Source organism: Microcebus murinus, chromosome 18 (genome assembly GCF_040939455.1).
Source record: "Microcebus murinus isolate Inina chromosome 18, M.murinus_Inina_mat1.0, whole genome shotgun sequence".
NCBI classification, from domain to species: Eukaryota; Metazoa; Chordata; class Mammalia; order Primates; family Cheirogaleidae; genus Microcebus; species Microcebus murinus.
In genome coordinates this window covers 27,500,231-27,517,819 of record NC_134121.1, presented here as the reverse complement: position 1 = coordinate 27,517,819, position 17,589 = coordinate 27,500,231, and the positions used below count along the sequence as shown (strand labels likewise).

The 17,589-nt window shown below is 43.6% G+C and overlaps 2 protein-coding genes across 3 annotated transcripts in view; one reads left to right on the top strand and one right to left on the bottom strand.

Annotated features, from left to right (window-relative positions):
* LOC105881899 (C-C motif chemokine 3-like) overlaps positions 1-17,589 on the bottom strand; it is a 41,697-nt gene that overhangs the window by 10,453 nt on the left and 13,655 nt on the right. The window contains exons 5-6 of one of the 2 annotated variants that reach the window (XR_012913054.1): positions 17,357-17,477; positions 15,612-16,214 (exon numbers count right to left, since the gene is read on the bottom strand). The gene's annotated coding sequence lies outside the window, so the exon portion shown is untranslated. The remainder of the gene's footprint in view (positions 1-15,611; positions 16,215-17,356; positions 17,478-17,589) is intronic. The other variant, XR_012913055.1, reaches the window with a different exon arrangement.
* LOC105881608 (C-C motif chemokine 3-like) lies at positions 7,602-9,508 on the top strand. Its single transcript, XM_012783329.2, has 3 exons — positions 7,602-7,799; positions 8,492-8,606; positions 8,999-9,508. The coding sequence occupies exons 1-3, from the start codon at positions 7,724-7,726 to the stop codon at positions 9,168-9,170; spliced, it is 363 nt and encodes a 120-aa protein (XP_012638783.2). The 5' UTR covers positions 7,602-7,723; the 3' UTR covers positions 9,171-9,508.

Genomic DNA, 17,589 nt, shown 5'->3' with positions numbered 1-17,589 from the left:
CAAGGATTTTATGCTTTGTCAAAATAATCCCTGTGTTATTTTTGTTGGGTTTTGACTAACTAAACTTTGAGGGTAAAACTTTATACCCATATAACTTCTGCATTGCCTTTAAACTCTTCAAATGACTATCACTCTTGGTTAAATGAAAACCAATGTTTTTCAGTGAACTGTCTATTTAAACTAATGTTTCAGATCTGTAATGCTTGACAGGCTTTCAAAGAACAAAATTCTAGATTCATTTCTTAACCTCAGACTTGCTTTTAATAGTAAAGACACTAGAAGCCCAAGAAAAAAAACCTTATTAGGCTTACTGGTGTGTGAAACTCTACAGAGAATCATTGTCAAATATGAAATGATGTTTAACTTTCTTTGGGTTATATTTATATAAATATATTGTAAATATCTGCCCCAAGGCTGTGTGAGATTCCTAAAGTTCTAGTAGGCCTTTATTTATTATTTATTTATTTAAGACAAAGTCTCGCTCTGTTGCCCGGGCTAGAGTGCCCTGGCATCAGCCTAGCTCACAGCAACCTCAAACTCCTGGGCTCAAGAGATCCTCCTGCCTCAGCCTCCTGAGTAGCTGGGACTACAGGCATGCGCCACCATGCCCTGTTAATTTTTTCTATATATTTTTAGCTGGCCAATTAATTTGTTTCTATATTTAGTAGAGACGTGGGTCTAGCTCATGCTCAGGCTGGTTTCAAACTCCTGATCTCATGCGCCGATTCGCCGGCCTCAGCCTCCCTGAGTGCTAGGATTACAGGCGTGAGCCACTGCACCCGGCCTGATATTTATTATCAATAATAATTATATATCTAAAATTATGTGTCACAGAAACAACCAAGTCTCCTTTACATCCGTAATCATGACTGTTGTGAGATCTTTATAATCCAGTTATTGTCTTACTTTGATTCTTCTTAAATAAGTTTATACTCAGCTGTAGTCCAAAATTTACTTCTTTAAAAATGTCATAGAACTAAAATATTTTTATGACTTCTATTTAAAACATTACTAATTCTCTTGCTTTGTTTTCCAAAGCCATTAAAATATTAAGTGAATAACAAAGTTATCTCCAACATTTAAAAACTATTAAATTCATCCTGGCCCAACCTTATTCATCCTCTCTAGGCCTAAGGACTATCACAAGAGGGACAGGCATATAAAATTATAAGAACTGATTTCAAGAAATGGAATTAGTAAGTTCAACTGGGTTCCCCTCCTGTCTTTTTCTCCACCCACACCTGGCGCCTACCTGCCAACAATAAAAACTCACTTGATGATATCTTAAAGGGACCACAACATTTACAGAGACTAGACTTTACTCAAGGATTCCCCAGAATAAACTGCCCCTCCTTCAACATTTAAATAATTCTCACTTCTTCCACTACTACAGCTGAGCTTCCATGTATCCTGCCCTAGACTCATCTCTCCAGACTCAAACTTACAGACCCTCCAGAACCTGCTTCCACCAATGGGGTTGGAACTCCTTAAAAGTCCAACCCACACGGATACCAGGCTCCAATAATATGCCGTGGTATATAAGACATCTTGCCATTCTTGTCCTCCTTATACTTCTACCTAACTCACGTACCAAACCTATTCCCCCCTTTTGTACATGCTGGGAGAAGATCCTTGTTTCTTTGTTAACCAGCTAGAAAAAAATACCACTAAACTTACACTTTAAGAACGGGCAACTTCTGGAGGATTTGACTGGTGGTATTTTAAACTCCATGTGTGGCCACGGTTCTCTTATCTAACACTTTCCTTAGGGCCCCTAAGGGCTTTGCTTTTAGCTCTCATTTTCAAACCCTGCATTCCCTGCAGTCTGGTAACATTCATACAGAACCAAATTCAGGTCCTAACTATTTATGTCTCATCCTGCTTTCAAGACTGTTTGTGTTCAACCCCTTCCTTTTTAATAATTCAAATGAACTCACTCCATTAGAAGAGCTCATGCCCCTTCTCAGTTGCAAGCAGTTACAAAAGAAAGCCCTCCACCCATTATCCCTGATTCTGAGGTCATTTTTTTAAATAGAAATTTTAATCTTAACAACAGAAAGTGGGGAATGAAAGGGACAGCCTTGCCCAAAGACAGGAAGGAAATGTAAATCTCTTTACGTTTGCCCGAAACTGCCTTTACAATTTGTTTTATTGCCCCAAGGAGTTCCTGAGAAGCTCCTGGACAGACAGCAGAGGGGCAAACTCCAGGCCTTAGTTTCCTGCCCAAAACCGTATCTCAGGGGCAAAATAGCATCCCTTGCAATAAGCCTGACTACATTTCAGAGATAACCAAGTCTCTAGGAGCAGAGAAAATGAGAAAGATGGACAACCTGACTTCTCCGCTTCCATTTCAGCTGACAATCACTATTTTTTTTTCTTTCTTTTTGTCCCCATAAAATCAGGCCACTTGGCCTAGGACTGGCACCCCCTCTCTTTCTGTGGGATGCCACTCTGTCTCCTTGCTTTCCCTTTCTTCCTTCTCTCACTTTCTCATTCTTTTTATCTAAAAGGATAAAATAAACATTTTTCTATTTGTATGACTTAATCTCTGCGTGAGAAACCTTTCTCCATCCGCTGTGAGCACCTTCTAGGCTTTCCACCCAAACAGTGATCACTCAAATAACTACTACTTATCATTAACTAAAATTTGCACAGTTGTTAATCTAGTATTTGCGTGAAATAAAAATTCACTTCCAACTCCCCAAATTGTCTTTATTAAACTATAAAGTTCTGGAGGAAAACAATAAAGGCATCAACAGGACACGGTCTAAATTTTTGAAGAGAAAACTGCATAGATAACTAATTATGACCCACTATGGGAAGTGCTGTCACTGTGGGGCTAGGTAATGCCCACTATCAACAAAGCGACTGACTCAGCAGTTTCCATTTCCTCTTCTTACCCTCCCCAACTCTCAGAAGAACCCAGCTGTCGGAAACTGAATCACGAATGGGAAGGGGGTTCCCCAAAACATGAGTGAGGGAATGCAATTTGGGGTAACAATCGAGGGCTGGGAGGCAGAGAGGAAGGGGTGAGACAGAGGGATTGTCTGCAATGTGGAGTTTCTGATGAAACAAGTGACAGAGACTCCTTCATTTGGAATCGGTAGCAATATGATGATACGTGGATGCCAAAGCCCCAGTGAAACCTACCATTGCCCTTGACCTTGCCTTCGCTGCTTCTCCTGCACAACCAGCATTAGCAATCGTAGGGATGGGTTGGAAACAGGGCTTGGGTGTCGTAAAAGAAATAATCCTGCAGACACCTAGGAAGGACAGAATTCCAAAGATTCGGTCTTTCTTTGCTTCTTTCTGATGTCCTCCAGTACCCAACAAGTCAACTCTAACCCTATTTGGGGGAATTCAAGGCCCTTCCTGGTTTGGCCCCAATTTAGCTTCATCATCCATACTGCCCGCATCGCTCTGCAGCTCCACTGACCTGCTCTGGCTCCCTCTGAGCCCAGAGTGTCACACCTGGGACTCTGTGTCAGTTGGACCTCCATCTCCCAGCCCTTTTGTATGTTCAAATCCTGTGTGATTTTCCAGACCCAACCAGAGTTCCAGCCCTTCCATGGAGCCTTCCCCGATCCTGCCATAGGAGGTCATTTCTTCCCCTGGTGGTGTTCTGAGCTTTCCTTTCCTTCTCTCCTAAGAGTCCTAGCACTTTCTGCTAAGTGCTGTGATTAGCTGTGCACATACTCTACCTGCCCCTACTAACCTGGCTTCATCTAGAGGACAAAGGCCATTAAAAACCACTAAAGCGGCCGGGCGCAGTGGCTCACGCCTGTAATCCTAGCACTCTGGGAGGCTGAGGCGGGTGGATTGCTCGAGGTCAGGAGTTCAAAACCAGCCTGAGCAAGAGCGAGACCCCGTCTCTACTATAAATAGAAAGAAATTAATTGGCCAACTAATATATATAGAAAAAATTAGCCGGGCATGGTGGCACATGCCTGTAGTCCCAGCTACTCGGGAGGCTGAGGCAGCAGGATTGCTTGAGCCCAGGAGTTTGAGGTTGCTGTGAGCTAGGCTGACGCCACGGCACTCACTCTAGCCTGGGCAACAAAGTGAGACTCTGTCTCAAAAAACAAAAAAACAACAACAAAAAAACCCCACTAAAGCTGTTCTTATTATAAAATGTGAGGTATGCTTATTAATTATGATATAAAAAAAACATAAAGCACAGAAAAGAAAAAACATATAGATCTGGCCAAGGAGGTAGATTTTCACACCACTGAAATTACACATTGAAAAGAATAAGGAGAAAAAATCTGCCTGGAGTATGACATTATTTATGTAAGTATTGCATAGGATTCTTAAAATTATTGAGAGAAATGGGAAATCAAGACTTCATTTTAGCAAAAGTCATTGGACAGAAAATTTAGTATATTGATCAAAAATTGCTTTCAGATTAACCAACTGACAACAGCCTACTTTTCAACCTGTGATGTTGTAAATGTTTTAAAGCAAAATTTGTTCATAATTTTGTGAACTGACCAGGAAGGTAATGAACTCTCACTAAATAAAATGAGAAAAATTCAGAAAAATGAAGAAAATAAGAAAATTAATCACTCATAGACATATCACACAAATATAACCACTATTAATTCTTTAGGGCATTTATTTCCAATGCTTTTTTTTTTCATGCCTAGGTTTGGTATGGGAAAAAAAATATATGTGTGTGTGTTCAATTCTTCATCTTGTATAATTTGTACTATTTTTTATCTTTCCTTTTGACCACTGATGTTATGAGTGTATTTATGCCACTTCATTTTAAGGGCTTAATAATAAATAATCCAGTGGATATACTATAATTTACTTTATCATTTCCTGATAGAGAAAAATTCAGGTTTGCTTATTTGATATATTTTTTCTTATGTTTTTTACAGGGATGAGGTTTTTCTTTGTTCCCCAGGCTGGTCTTAAAGTCCTGGCCTCAAGCAATCCTCCCACCTCAGCTTCCCAAAGCACTGAGATTATAGGCATGAGCCACTGTGCTTGGCCTTCTTTTAAAATAAATTTTTACTTTCAATTATTATGGATACCTAACAGTTGTACATATTTATAGGGTACATGTGATATTTTGATACAGGCATAGAGTGTGTAATGATGAAATCAGGGCAATTGGGGTATCCATCAGCTCAAGCATTTATCATTTCTTTGTTTAGGAACATTGAAATTCCACTCTATTAGTTATCTTAAAATACACAATAAATTGTTAACTACAGTTGCCCTGTTGTGCTACTAGATCTTATTCCTTCTAACTATATTTTTGTACCCTTTAACCAGCCCCTTTTTATCCCCTCCCTCCCCCTACCCTTTTGAGCCCCTAATAACCATCACTCTATTAACTCCTTCAGTTCAATTTTTTCTTTGGCCCCCACATATGAGTGAAAACATGTCATATTTGTCTTTCTGTGCCTGACTTATCTCACTTAACATAACGCCCTCCAGTTCCATCCATGTGGTTGCAAATGACAGGATTTAATTCTTTTTTATGGCTGAAAAATATTCCATTTTGTATATATGCCACATTTTCTTTACCCATTCATTCACTGATGGAGACTTAGGTTGATTCCAAATCTTGGTTATTGTGAATAATGCTGCAATAAACACAGGAGAGCAGATCTCTTCAACATATTGATTTCATTTCTTTCGGATATATATCCAGCAGTGGGATTTGTGGATCATACGGTAGTTTTATTCGTAGTTTTTTGAGGAACCTCCGTACTGTTCTCCATAGTGGCTGTACTGATTTACAGTCCCATCAGTAGTGTGTGAGGGTTCCCCTTTTGTCACATCCTTGTCAGCATCCGTTATTGCCTGTCTTTTTGACAATAACCAATTTAACTGGGGTGAGATCATGTCTTATTGTAGTTTGAATTGCATTTCTCTGATGATTAGAGATGTTGAGCAGTTTTCTATACACCTGTTGGCAATTTTTGTGTCTTCTTTTGAGAAATGTCTATTCAGATTTTTTGCCCACTTTTAAATCAGATTATTGTTTTGCTATTGAGTCATTTGAGCTCCTTACATATTCTAATTATTAATTCCTTGTCAGAAGGGGTACTTTGCAAATATTTTTCCCATTCTGTGAGTTGTGTCTTCTCTTTGTTGATTGTTTCCTTTGTTGTGCAGGAGCTTTTTATCTTTGTGTGATTCCATTTGTCCACTTTTGCTTTGGTTGCCTATGCTTTTGAGGTGTCACTCAAGAAATCTTTGCCCAGACCAATGTCCTGGAGTGTTTCCCCAATGTTTTCTTCTAGCAGTTTCAGTGTCAAGCCTCATATTTCAGTCTTTAATCTATTTTGATTTGACTTTTGTATATGGTGAGAGGGGGCTAGTTTCATTCTTCTGCATATGGATATCCAGTTTCCCCAGAACCATTTATTGAAGAAACTGTCCTTTCCCCAGTGAGCATTCTTGGCACCTTTGTCAAAAATGAGTTGACTGTAAATGCATGAATTTATTTCTGGGTTCTGTATTCTGTTTCACGGGTCTGTGTGTCTGTTTTTATGCTAGCCTTCTTTTGGTTACTATAACTTTGTCGTATAATTTGAAGTCAGGTAACGTGATTCCTCTAGCTTTGTTCTTTTTTGCTCAGGATGGCTTTGTCTATTCTATTTTGTGATTCCATATAAATTTTAGGATTTTTTAAAAATTTTTGTGAAGAATGTTATTGATATTTTGATAGGGATTGCCTTGGATCTGTAGATGGCTTTGGGTAAGATGGACATTTTAATGATATTGATTCTTCCAATCCATGAACATGAAATATTTTTCCTTATTTTTTTGTGCCCTCTTCAATTTATTTCATTAATGTTTTATAGTTTTCATTGTGGAGATCTTTCGCTTCTTTGGTTAAGTTTATTCTTAGGTATTTTATTTTAGGTTTGATTAGAGTTATAAATAATACTGGGTCAGATATCTTTATGTTTGAAGATGTCTCCATATTTGGATTGTTTCCATAGAACTCTTTCCTAGAAATGCTTTTTCTAGGTTTTAGAGGCTGTGATTATTTTTAGGCTCCTGACATATTGACACCCACCTATGAAGAATCTTCATGACCCACAACTAGTGTTTCACCCAGGGCCCTAGTCACTCCGTGACTGTTTGATGAATAGACAAATGACTGAAACATGACCTCATACTTTGTTCCTCCAGCCAGGAATTCCTTAATTCAGTCCCTTGCATCTGGGCGTGGGGGGGGTGGTGGCTTGTGCCACCTTCCACAGCATGAGCACGTCTACCCTGTCCATGAGATTAGAGCAGCTGAGGAAGCACAGAGTGTTAGCTCTGTGGGAAGGAATGGGGCTCGAGAGTCCATGCATAGATCAGTGCTTAGGAGAAGGGACCAGCTAAGAATAGCACTGTGTTGACACACACCCCTTTCCTCACACTCACAGGAGAAACCATTTCCCCACAAGAAGCCAGAAGAAGTCATGAGTTGAGAGCTGAGACTTATAGCTCAGAGATGCTATTCTTGGATATCCTGACCCCCTGTGGTCACCAGGGACCCTGAGTTGTGCAACACTCAGCTCGACCACACCACTATGCTTAAGAATTTCCCTCCTCACCCCCGGATTCCATTTCCCCATCCGCCAGAGCTGCCTATAAAGAGAAGGGGAGATGGCTTCAGACTCCAGAAGGACACAGGCAGCAGCGAGTGCCCAGTCCACTCTTGGCTTTGCTGACGCTCGAGCCCACATCCCATCATCTGCTCAGAATCATGAAGGTCTCCATGGCTGCTGCTGCCGTCCTCCTCTGCACCATGGCCCTCTTCAACCAGGTCTTCTCTGCACCATGTGAGTCTGGGCGGTTGTCACGGGTGTGCCCACTCTCTGGCCAGGACGAGACCACATCGGTCTTTTGTTGTGGCCTGAGAGCCCCCAAGAGAAAATAGAGAACTTCTGACAGGGCTACAAAACATCCTGGTCTTTCTCTTCAAGACTTTTATTTCATCTCTATTCATCTCTATAAGGGGTCTTAGCCCTCCTAGTCCCCAGGGTCTGAGAGTCAAGGCAGGGGTTCAGATCCTTTCCAGGCCTTTGCATGGATAGAACAACAAGGTTCTGAACAACCGAGTTAGCAGAGGCAGAGTCCAGGTCTGGTTGCTTCCTCTTGGTACCTTTCACCTGCCCACCCTAGGTCTCCCAGGAGATCCGTCCCTTGGATGTCATATGGGAGGGGTCCGGGGATACTCTTTTGCTGGGTTATGGCTTCTTGAACAACATACAATTCCCTGAAGAGAGATTAGATAGAGTCTGCCTGGATATCTGGATCAGAGAGAGGGAGGGAGGGAGAGCCCACCATGAAGAGTCAAAGGAAAGAAGAATCAAGACAGAAATAAGACAGAGACAAGGACATTTCTGGGCAAAAATGCCCAGTTGTCTTCCAGTGACCTGGTTTCCTTTCCGCACCCTCTCAGGGATCAGAAGCTGGCTTGCCTTATTTTTCTGAACTGTGACTCAGGCTCACTCTGTCCCTTGCTCCACAGTTGGTGCTGACACCCCGACTGCCTGTTGCTTCTCCTACACCCCCCGGCAGATTCAACGCAAATTCATAGTTGACTATTTTGAGACCAACAGCCAGTGCGCCAAGCCAGGTGTCATGTAAGTAGCAGTCTTCCTGCCCAATTCTGGGGTGCCAGGGAGGGTCTAGGCTGGGGGCCGGAACAGGCCAGAGGAGCCATCCTGGAGAGTCCCAGCCTTTTAAGCCAAGTGTACAGGACCCAGGTCTCGGAGGTGTGACCTGACTTGGGGGATGAGGAGAATGTTACAGAGTCAGAGAGGGCTGCCGCAGCCCAAAGGGAAGAGACAGGAAGGAGGCGGCAGCAGGATCCTCTGAGGGCCCCTCTCTTCAAACTGAGACAGGCAGAGGCCTCCTGAGGAAGTGGGCAGGTCCTGAGCTGCCCAGGACACAGAGTGGGATGGAGGGGTCACAGGGAGCCCAGCATCCCCCTGCTGGGTTGCTCAGTGTTTAATCCTTCTGCCCTTCTCCACAGCTTCATAACCAGGAGAGGCCGACAGATCTGTGCCGACCCCAGTGAGGCCTGGGTGCAGGACTACGTCACGGACCTGGAGATGAATGTCCAAGCGACCTCGGTGGGCCCGGTGGGGAGCAGGGGCCCGAGCCTCGGAACCATCCCTGTGACTTCCACAGCTACCTCATGGTAGCTATGGGCTGGTTGTTGCCAAACAGCCACACTCTGGGACTCTTAACTTAAATTTTTATTTATTTATATTATTTAGTTTTTATAATTTATTTTTTATATCACACTGTTTGTGACTATTTGCTGTAAGGGATCCCGGGACACCTTCTTTGCCACCTGTCCTCTCCTTTGTGCACACTGTGGTTGGTGACAATTGAGTCACCAACTGTTTGCTGCCATCAGTTTGTCCTAGGCAGACACGGCACCAAAGCCACCAAACTGACAAATATGTATTGGATGCTTTTGTTCAGCACTGTGATTAATTAGCCCAGGGAAATAATAAAGATGCTCTTTTAAAAAATAGACCAGCATTGAGTTTGGTTTTGTTTTTCTGCAAATAAGAATCACTGGTTAGGAGGATAAACAGGCAAAGAACAGGAAGATGTGAAATGGAGGGAAATTGGGGGAGATGGGGTGGGGATTACTACAGTTACTCCACACTGCAGCACAGTTCCAGAACATCAAAACTACGAATATTTTATAAGTCAAATCCTAATGTACATGCTCTAGGAAAATTCACTACTCAGATGGATACCACTAAGCACAGTATTCTGTAGTGCATATTTATGATAAATCGAGCTTTCTTAATACCAGTTGCTAACATTCTTGAGCATGCTAGGCTGAGTGCTTTTTAGGCATTGACCATTCAATCCTGCAATGCAATAGTCCAGCGTAGGTACTATCAGTATCCCCATTGGACAGAAAAGAACCCCAGGGCTCAGAAAGGTTAGGCAACTTGGCCAAGATCAACAGCAGGTTAAATGGCACAATTGAGTTTCAAAACTAGACTTTTATTTAACTATAGGCTATACTCTTAACTACTAACCAAATTATTTCCACAAACATGGTCCACTTATACTCAAATCATAAGCAACAACTGTTTAAGCCATTCACATCAGAATCTCTAGGTTTGGATCTGGGAATCGATATTTTTACCATGCTCATCAGGTGTGACACAGCATGTTAATGACTGAGAACCCCTGAATTAGTCAGTGGGATTCACCATTCTTTTCCAAATGTGGTATCTATATATGGTAACAGGCATATTGTACATTATTTCTCTAAAATCCATGCTCTGCAAAATAAATGGCTAATGTTAGAGAAGGAAAAGACAGCCAGCGTCGATGTGGAGCAGGATTCTGTTTGTATTAAAGTGGTTTGTTTTGTTTCGTTTTTTTGAGATGGAGTCTCACTCTGTCACCTGGGCTAGAGTGCCATGGCATCAGCCTAGCTCACAGCAACCTCAAACTCCTGGCTCAAGTGATTCTCCTGCCTCAGCCTCCCAAGTATCTGGGACTAAAGACATGTGCCACCATGCCCAGCTAATTTTTTCTATATATTTTTAGTTGTCCAGCTAATTTCTTTCTATTTTTAGTAGAGATAGGGTCTCGCTCTTGCTCAGGCTGGTCTTGAACTCCTGGAGCTCAAACGATCTGCCCGCCTGGGCTTTCCAGAGTGCTAGGATTACAGGCATGAGCCACCATGCTCAGCCGTTTATATTATAGTTTTACTATGAAAGGTCAGTTATTTAATAGATGGATTGCTTAAGCTATAAGAAATGTACACTGAACTAGGGTGCTTTTTGCAGGAGAAAGAAATTCAAAAAGACTTGTGTGAAAACCAAACGTATCAATTTTTATGAACCATGATGATTCCATTATTTAAAATGACCTAATTTTTGTATTCAAAATTTTATAGAATTGTGATGATCAAAGTCTTTAAAGTGTAATTAAACACCACTGTCCAGCAAATATAAAAATGCACGAGCCATTTGATCTACATTCCACTGGACCTGATCCCATTTCTGGGAATCTATTTTATAGAAACACTGCCAAAGGATAGGAATATGTAGACACAAGGATATTCTTTGTAGCATGCTCAGTAAAAAAGCAAACAAATGGAAACAGTCATCAGTCAGAGATTAAATTAGTAGAAGATTGAGATATCCATCAATAGAATATTCTGTAGAAAGGATAACACACATCTATGTCTATGGAAAGTGTCCATAACGTTACATGCAAAAGGTATCTTTATTTACCTTTAGTACATGCATGTATGCTCTACATATATGCCACAGAACTATCTGTATAGAATATTATTTTTGTATTTAGGTAGCTATTTTATATATTTACATAGGCAGGTGTTTGGAAAGATACACAGCAAATAGCTAAAGTAGTTTCTTAGAGGGAATAGGATTTTATTTTTCTTAGGAATAGGCATTTTTCCCTTTTTATTTTCTGCACTTTAAAAAATTTGATTTATTTTTCAGTGAACTTACATTGCTTCCCTCTATGGTCTCATCTTACCTTTCCCTTTGGTGGGTTCCATCTGTTGGAACCACTTTCTGGTTGGGATTCTGAGTTGACACAGAGAGGACATAGCTCAGCCTGCCTTGCAGAGCAGAGCAACAAATAAGTCCTCTTGACACACACACACACACACACGCGCACACGCACGCACACACACACACACGCACGCACACACACACACACGCACGCACGCACACACACACGCACGCACGCACCTTCTCCCATGCAACATTTTACAGTCCCCTTCCATTACAAGGTCCCATTGCCCACACCATCACCACCCACACCGTGATAAGCATGAAGGCACTACCAGGAGAGGGGGAGGAGCAGCCTTTGTCCCCAAAGCAGCAGTGAAGGTGTCATCATTTCTAATTTATTGGCTTTCAGAAAAAAAATCTCATGACATACAAAATTTGCCTGTAAGGCACTGACCTGTTCCTCAAAGTCCAGAAACCCAAAGCTAAGTAAGAAGTTGAACCACACCCAACATTCCCTAACTGCAAGTGTGAACCAACAGAGTAAACGGAACAAAGACCCCTGTCAGAGAACAGGGAGAATGGGGATTGCATCGTTGACCAGTTCTTCAAGCCTTTCAGGCTCCGAGACTTGACTGAGACCCTGCTCAGCCTCTCTGGCAGTTGCTTGCTCTCCTCCCTGGGGGAACGTCCTCCCTGGACACATCTGAGATGTGCTTTGTGGGCTGCTGTCTTCCTGTCTGTGTCAATTAGCCTGGGGCTGCTTTAGGTATTGAGCAATTGATGGCTGTTTGGGGCCAGTCTTATGGTTTCTTTGGCAAGGTAACTCCCCTCTAATGCCTGTAGGCTTCTTTCTGTTTGCTGCTGATCTATTCCCTGGGCTAGGTAACCAGAGGCAGAGAGGTTGTCCAGTCAGATATTTTGCATTTTTACTGGGGTTGGGAATGCATACATCCTAACATAGGCCTTGAGCAGTAGTCACCCCTACCTCCCAGACCCTGTGGGAGGCCCCTGCCTCCATCTTGGCCCCTGTGGAGGTGCAGGGCCACCTGTGGAGGTGATGAATGTTAGACCTTTGGCCCAAAGACACATCCTCCCTGCACCTTCACAAAGAGCCAATTGTCTATTTTAAGTAAGGAAGATAAAATTTCATAGAGTGAAAGGGTGAGGAAATGAGGGCAATAGTTGGACCCCACGTTAATCTCCAGTTAGGTCTCTCACCTCCCCTTCTCTGCTCATGCTAACTTTATCTTAGAGTAATAAATCCTGCATTTATGGCCCTTTGAGACTCCAGGATACTGAGTTCTCCCAACAGCAGGCTGGAAAGGCCTTTTTCAGCAAAGCCGATTTTTTTCCTTTTCTGATTTCAGGTGAGCCCATTTCAAAGTAGCCTAAACTGTTTCTCAAAAGGATCTTACTAAGAAGTAACTACTGAACTCCAATATTCTGAATCTTTCCCATCAAATTCCTTATTGCTGTAGTCTTAGTATTTGGCACGAGGCCTGAACACCAAAACACGACAGACCACAGTTGACCAGCAGCTACAACATCTTGTAATGGTGGCTCTCCAACAGTCAGGGCCCACGCCACATTGTGAACATCTCTTAGGAACATGCTAGAAATGCAACTTTCTAAGCTCCTCTCCCCCCTTTAGGCAGGGGGGCTCAGAAATCTGTACCGAGCCTCTGAATAACTCTGATGCACACCCAAGTTTAAAAACCACTCCTCTGTAACAAGGGCCTCAACAAACGACCTTCCACTTTTTCAGTTCAGCCAATTCCGCAAGTCAGTCTAAGGCTGTGACAGACCCTGCACCTCGGGACAGACACAGATGTCTGCACGTCTCAGGATGCTGGCAGTTTCGAGGAGGGAAACAAACACGCAAACCTAACGCAAACAGGCTTGATAAATAAATAAATGCACCAGGTGGCTCCAAACTGCAGTGTGCCGCGGGGGCTCTGGCTCCAGGCAAGGCTGGATGCAGCCCCCGTGTGTACCCCCCTGGACCCTGTTTGCTTCTCTTTCTGACCTTCTTTCCATCTGAGAGGCCCAGGGTGGCTGCTGGCACCTGCTAGTGTTACCTGGATCCTTATTCATTTCCTGCAGAGAAGAGTGAGTCTGTGTCCCCAATTAGGGGATGGGGGAGAGGACGGAAATCACTAGGTTCTTTTGGATTTGACGGACTCAGGAACCCAATTCTTAAGCAATCGCTGTGGTTGTAAGAATGAGTTTCATTGATTTGCACAAGTTAAATCAAGGCCCACCTTTGGACCTGAGGGTTGGATAAATTGTACATAAACTTAAAGGTCTGAGAACTGTGGGGAAGGGTGGCTTTCCAAAGGAAATGTGGGCTTCTGATATCAGGAAGGATGTGGAATAGATGCTAGACAGGAAAAACGTCTTCACTATAATGTGTTTGTCTTTTTCCTGTTGAATGTTTTCATGTTGCATAAAAGGCACTAGTAGTTTGCACGTGATGAACGTTTCTTGTCGTTTGCTGTCTAGATTAGAAACTGTTAGTTTTCCACCTTCCTGAATTACTTAATTTTTTAAGAAAAGCTGATAACTTTTGTATTTCCTGCTGCCTTGTAAATGACTATTGCTCAAATCTGAGGCTAACAAGACATTAAGCTCTTCATGATGTCAAAGTAACCACCAGAAAATGGGGCTACACAGCACTCTAGGACATGCTAAGAGGGTGGAACTGGCTTTGCCACAAGCCGCCCACCCTCTTTCATATAAGCCAAAGCCCAGGGGCTGGAGGAGGTGGAGGATGCTAGGACTGCTAGAACAATCAGTCATCAGTAGGGACTTGCCCATATTAGGAAAAAAGGAGAGTCCTTTAATATTGGATAGACAAAAGGGTGGACAAGAGGGGGATACCTCATACTTGCAACTTGTATTTCCTTTCTTTCCTGGAAACAGAACCCACAAAAAGTTTTTTTGACAACAACCCCAGAACTGGATGGGTCCTGATTAAAATGAACCCATTTGCATCCTGGGTTTTTTATTTTTTTGAGACAGAGTCTCACTGTGTTGCCCAGGCTAGAGTGCTGTGGCGTCAGCCTAGCTCACAGCAACCTCAAACTCCTGGGCTCAAGCAATCCTGCTGCCTCAGCCTCCCGAGTAGCTGGGACTACAGGCACATGCTACCATGCCCAGCTAATTGTTTCTATATATTTTTAGTTGGCCAATTAATTTCTTTCTATTTTTAGCAGAGACGGGGGGTCACGCTCTTGCTCAGGCTGGTTTTGAACTCTTGACCTTGAGCGATCCTCCTGCCTTGGCCTCCCACCTAGGATTACAGGTGTGAGCCACCATGCCTGGCCTTGCGTTTTTTAAACTTATTATAACATAAGCATTTGTCATGTCACTGCGTTTTTTGTGAGCACTCCCTGATGACCAATCAAGTGAAGATACCATAATTTATTAGCCATTTCCATATAATGGGTCACTTAAATTTTCAACTGCTGTAAATAGGCTGGGGACCAAATGCCCTTACGCATAGACCTTTTTTCTATCTTTGAATTAATTTACATAGGGAATAGATTCCTAGACATGGACTTTCTTGGTCAAAGGCTAAGCACATTTTAAGGTTCCTTATGCATATCCTCACCCATATCAAACACATCTTTATGTCCCTTGCTTGGTGCACATTGGAGGATTGAATGAGCGGGCATCTGAAAGTCTGGCTGGACTCTCTCAGCCCTTAGCCCAGGCTTCACCAGCTCTGCCCACGTGGGTGTATTTTAAGTTGGGCCGTGCTGCTCAGGATTCCTGGCATCATTGCATAGGTCACGTCTATGCTGTTAGAACAGCGGTGGAATGACACAGAAGTTTCTGCTCTGCCAGGGGAAACTATGACTACAGAGTTTAAGTGAGAAGGAACCAGTTAAGTGTGGTCCTGGGGTCACACCAAGATCTCACCTCCTCTCGCTGTAGAAACCACTTCCCTATAAACAGCCTCAAGTGAGCACTTAAAACTATTCTTGCAAATACCATAAGCCCTGTGGTTACCCAAGACCCCCTTGAATATGCAAGTCAACAAGACACCATCATGCTTAAAAACTTCCTCTCTCATCACCCCCCCCCGTTTCCATGTCCCTGGGGCCCAGGGCTTACCTGTTCAGAGGAGGAGACACAGAACGGACCCCAGGAGGAAGCTGGCGACAGTGAGCACCCAAGGCCTGTCTCTTCTGCCCACACCCCTGGGCCCTCGCTGACCTTGCTCACGATGGCCCCATGTTCCTGGGCCTTCTCCCATGAGTCTGTCCCTCCTGCTTCTTGCTGTTGGTTCCCCCAAGCTCAGACTGAGGTCAGACCCCATCACCAAAGTCTTACGGACAGAGGTAGCCAAGTGAAACAGAGAACTCCCCAAGGGATTTTCAAAACGCCTGTTCAGGGAGCTTTTCTTTCCAAAAGAGTTTTAGCCTTCTCTCCTCTACAGCTCTCAAATTCTATCTAGAAGGCAGGGTGGGATCTTGTCCTATTTGGGGAATGAAGAAATTGAGTAGGTCTTCAACAAGGGACAGAATCCGGCTACCATTGCTTCTCCATGGTCCACTGAGTAATAAAATCATCTCAGCTCCACCTCATAGATGACTTACAGAGATGAGCTCTAGCTGGAAAAATTTCTTCTTAGACCATATTAAGTTCTTCCAACAGAGAGAGAACCAAAGGTAGATTGTCCAGTTAGGCACATTCCCTGGGACGTAGAGGCCAAACCTAAGAAAAAGAAAGAGAGGGGAAAGAATGAAACAAAAACTCCCCACCTTTCTTCCAGTTCTCATCCCAAATCCTCACCCCTGAACAGTATTGTCTCCGTCTACTTTCTTCTGACTTCAGCCCTGGGCAGAAGGAGCTGCTCACTTGTGTCCGTGAAAAATGACTTGGGCTCACGTTGCCCCTTCCCTGAGAGTGGCCCAGGCCCTCAAGCATCTGCAGCTTTTTCTGTGACCCCCCAGCAGACCCCTGGCTAAATGGTGGATGACTATGATGAGACCAACAGCCTGTGCCAGGTTTGGGAGAGAGGCTGGATGTGTAGGGGACAGAGCCAGTGGGACCAGCTGATGGATGAGGGCCACCCTGGGGAGCCCAGACCTCTGAGGTCCTAGCTAGAGGCAGGACACAGGGAAAGGCCACAGAGGTATTTCCTGGCCAGGGGCCTGCAGGGAGCAAGGGAGGAGCTGCCCCAGGTGGAGCGAAGGGAGGAGGAAGTGATCCTAGGCAGAGGCTGCCTGAGGGGACCTCCCAAGTCACTGAGGAGAGATCTAGGGACCGGAGGTTGGGGAAGTAGTGCTGAGATCGTGGACAGGCTCTAAGCTTGCCAAGGCAGAAACAGGGGGATGGCATGGGCCCAGGAATTCCTTTGCTGACTCCTCAATTTTGATGACTCTGTCCCTTTTCGCAGTGCCCAAATGAAGAGTCTGGCAGGTCTGTGCCAACCCCACTGGGTTCTGGTGCCAAGTGCATCCCTGACCTTGGAGCTGAATCCCTGAGTGTCTTGGAAGCAACAAGAAACCAGTTACCTCCGTGGAGACATTAGGTAGCAGGGACCTGAGGCCCAGAGACTTCCTTCAACTCCCAAACCTACCTCTGCTATGGGCTGGTTGCCAAGCAACCACACTTTGGGACTCTTCTTAACATAAATTCTACTCTAGTTCAACTATTTAATTTTTGTGATGTATTTCCATGTGTTCTTGACTGCTTTCTGGGAGAGATCCCACAGCCCTCTCTACACCCCTTCCTCAGCCCCTCCAATCACACAGTGCTCGACACAAACTCGGCCTGTAGGTCAGGTTTAGCTTTTTGTAGAGGAAGTTGTTCCAAAACCATCGACCAACAAATATTTTTAGAGCATTATTTACCATTTCTGTGTTCAGCTGTGTGAAATAATGAACTTGTTCTCAGGAAATCAGTCTTAAAGTTTTGGTGACTCTATTGGCTTTGTTTTGTGACAAAGTGGCAGAGTGGGAAGAGCAGGAAAATCTGAAAAGGGGAAATGTAAGTTTGCTTTTCTCATAAGTCAAGCTTTCTTAAAAATCATTCGTTGTCCTTTAAATTCTGACAATTTCACCGAGGGCTAAGTACTATTAATGCC

Excerpts from the sequence above, each read along its gene's own strand:
- LOC105881608 (XM_012783329.2), top strand. The coding sequence starts at position 7,724 with ATGAAGGTCTCCATGGCTGCTGCTGCCGTCCTCCTCTGCACCATGGCC. Across the intron at positions 7,800-8,491 it reads CCAGGTCTTCTCTGCACCAT|TTGGTGCTGACACCCCGACT; the intron begins GTGAGTCTGGGC and ends CTTGCTCCACAG. Across the intron at positions 8,607-8,998 it reads TGCGCCAAGCCAGGTGTCAT|CTTCATAACCAGGAGAGGCC; the intron begins GTAAGTAGCAGT and ends CCTTCTCCACAG.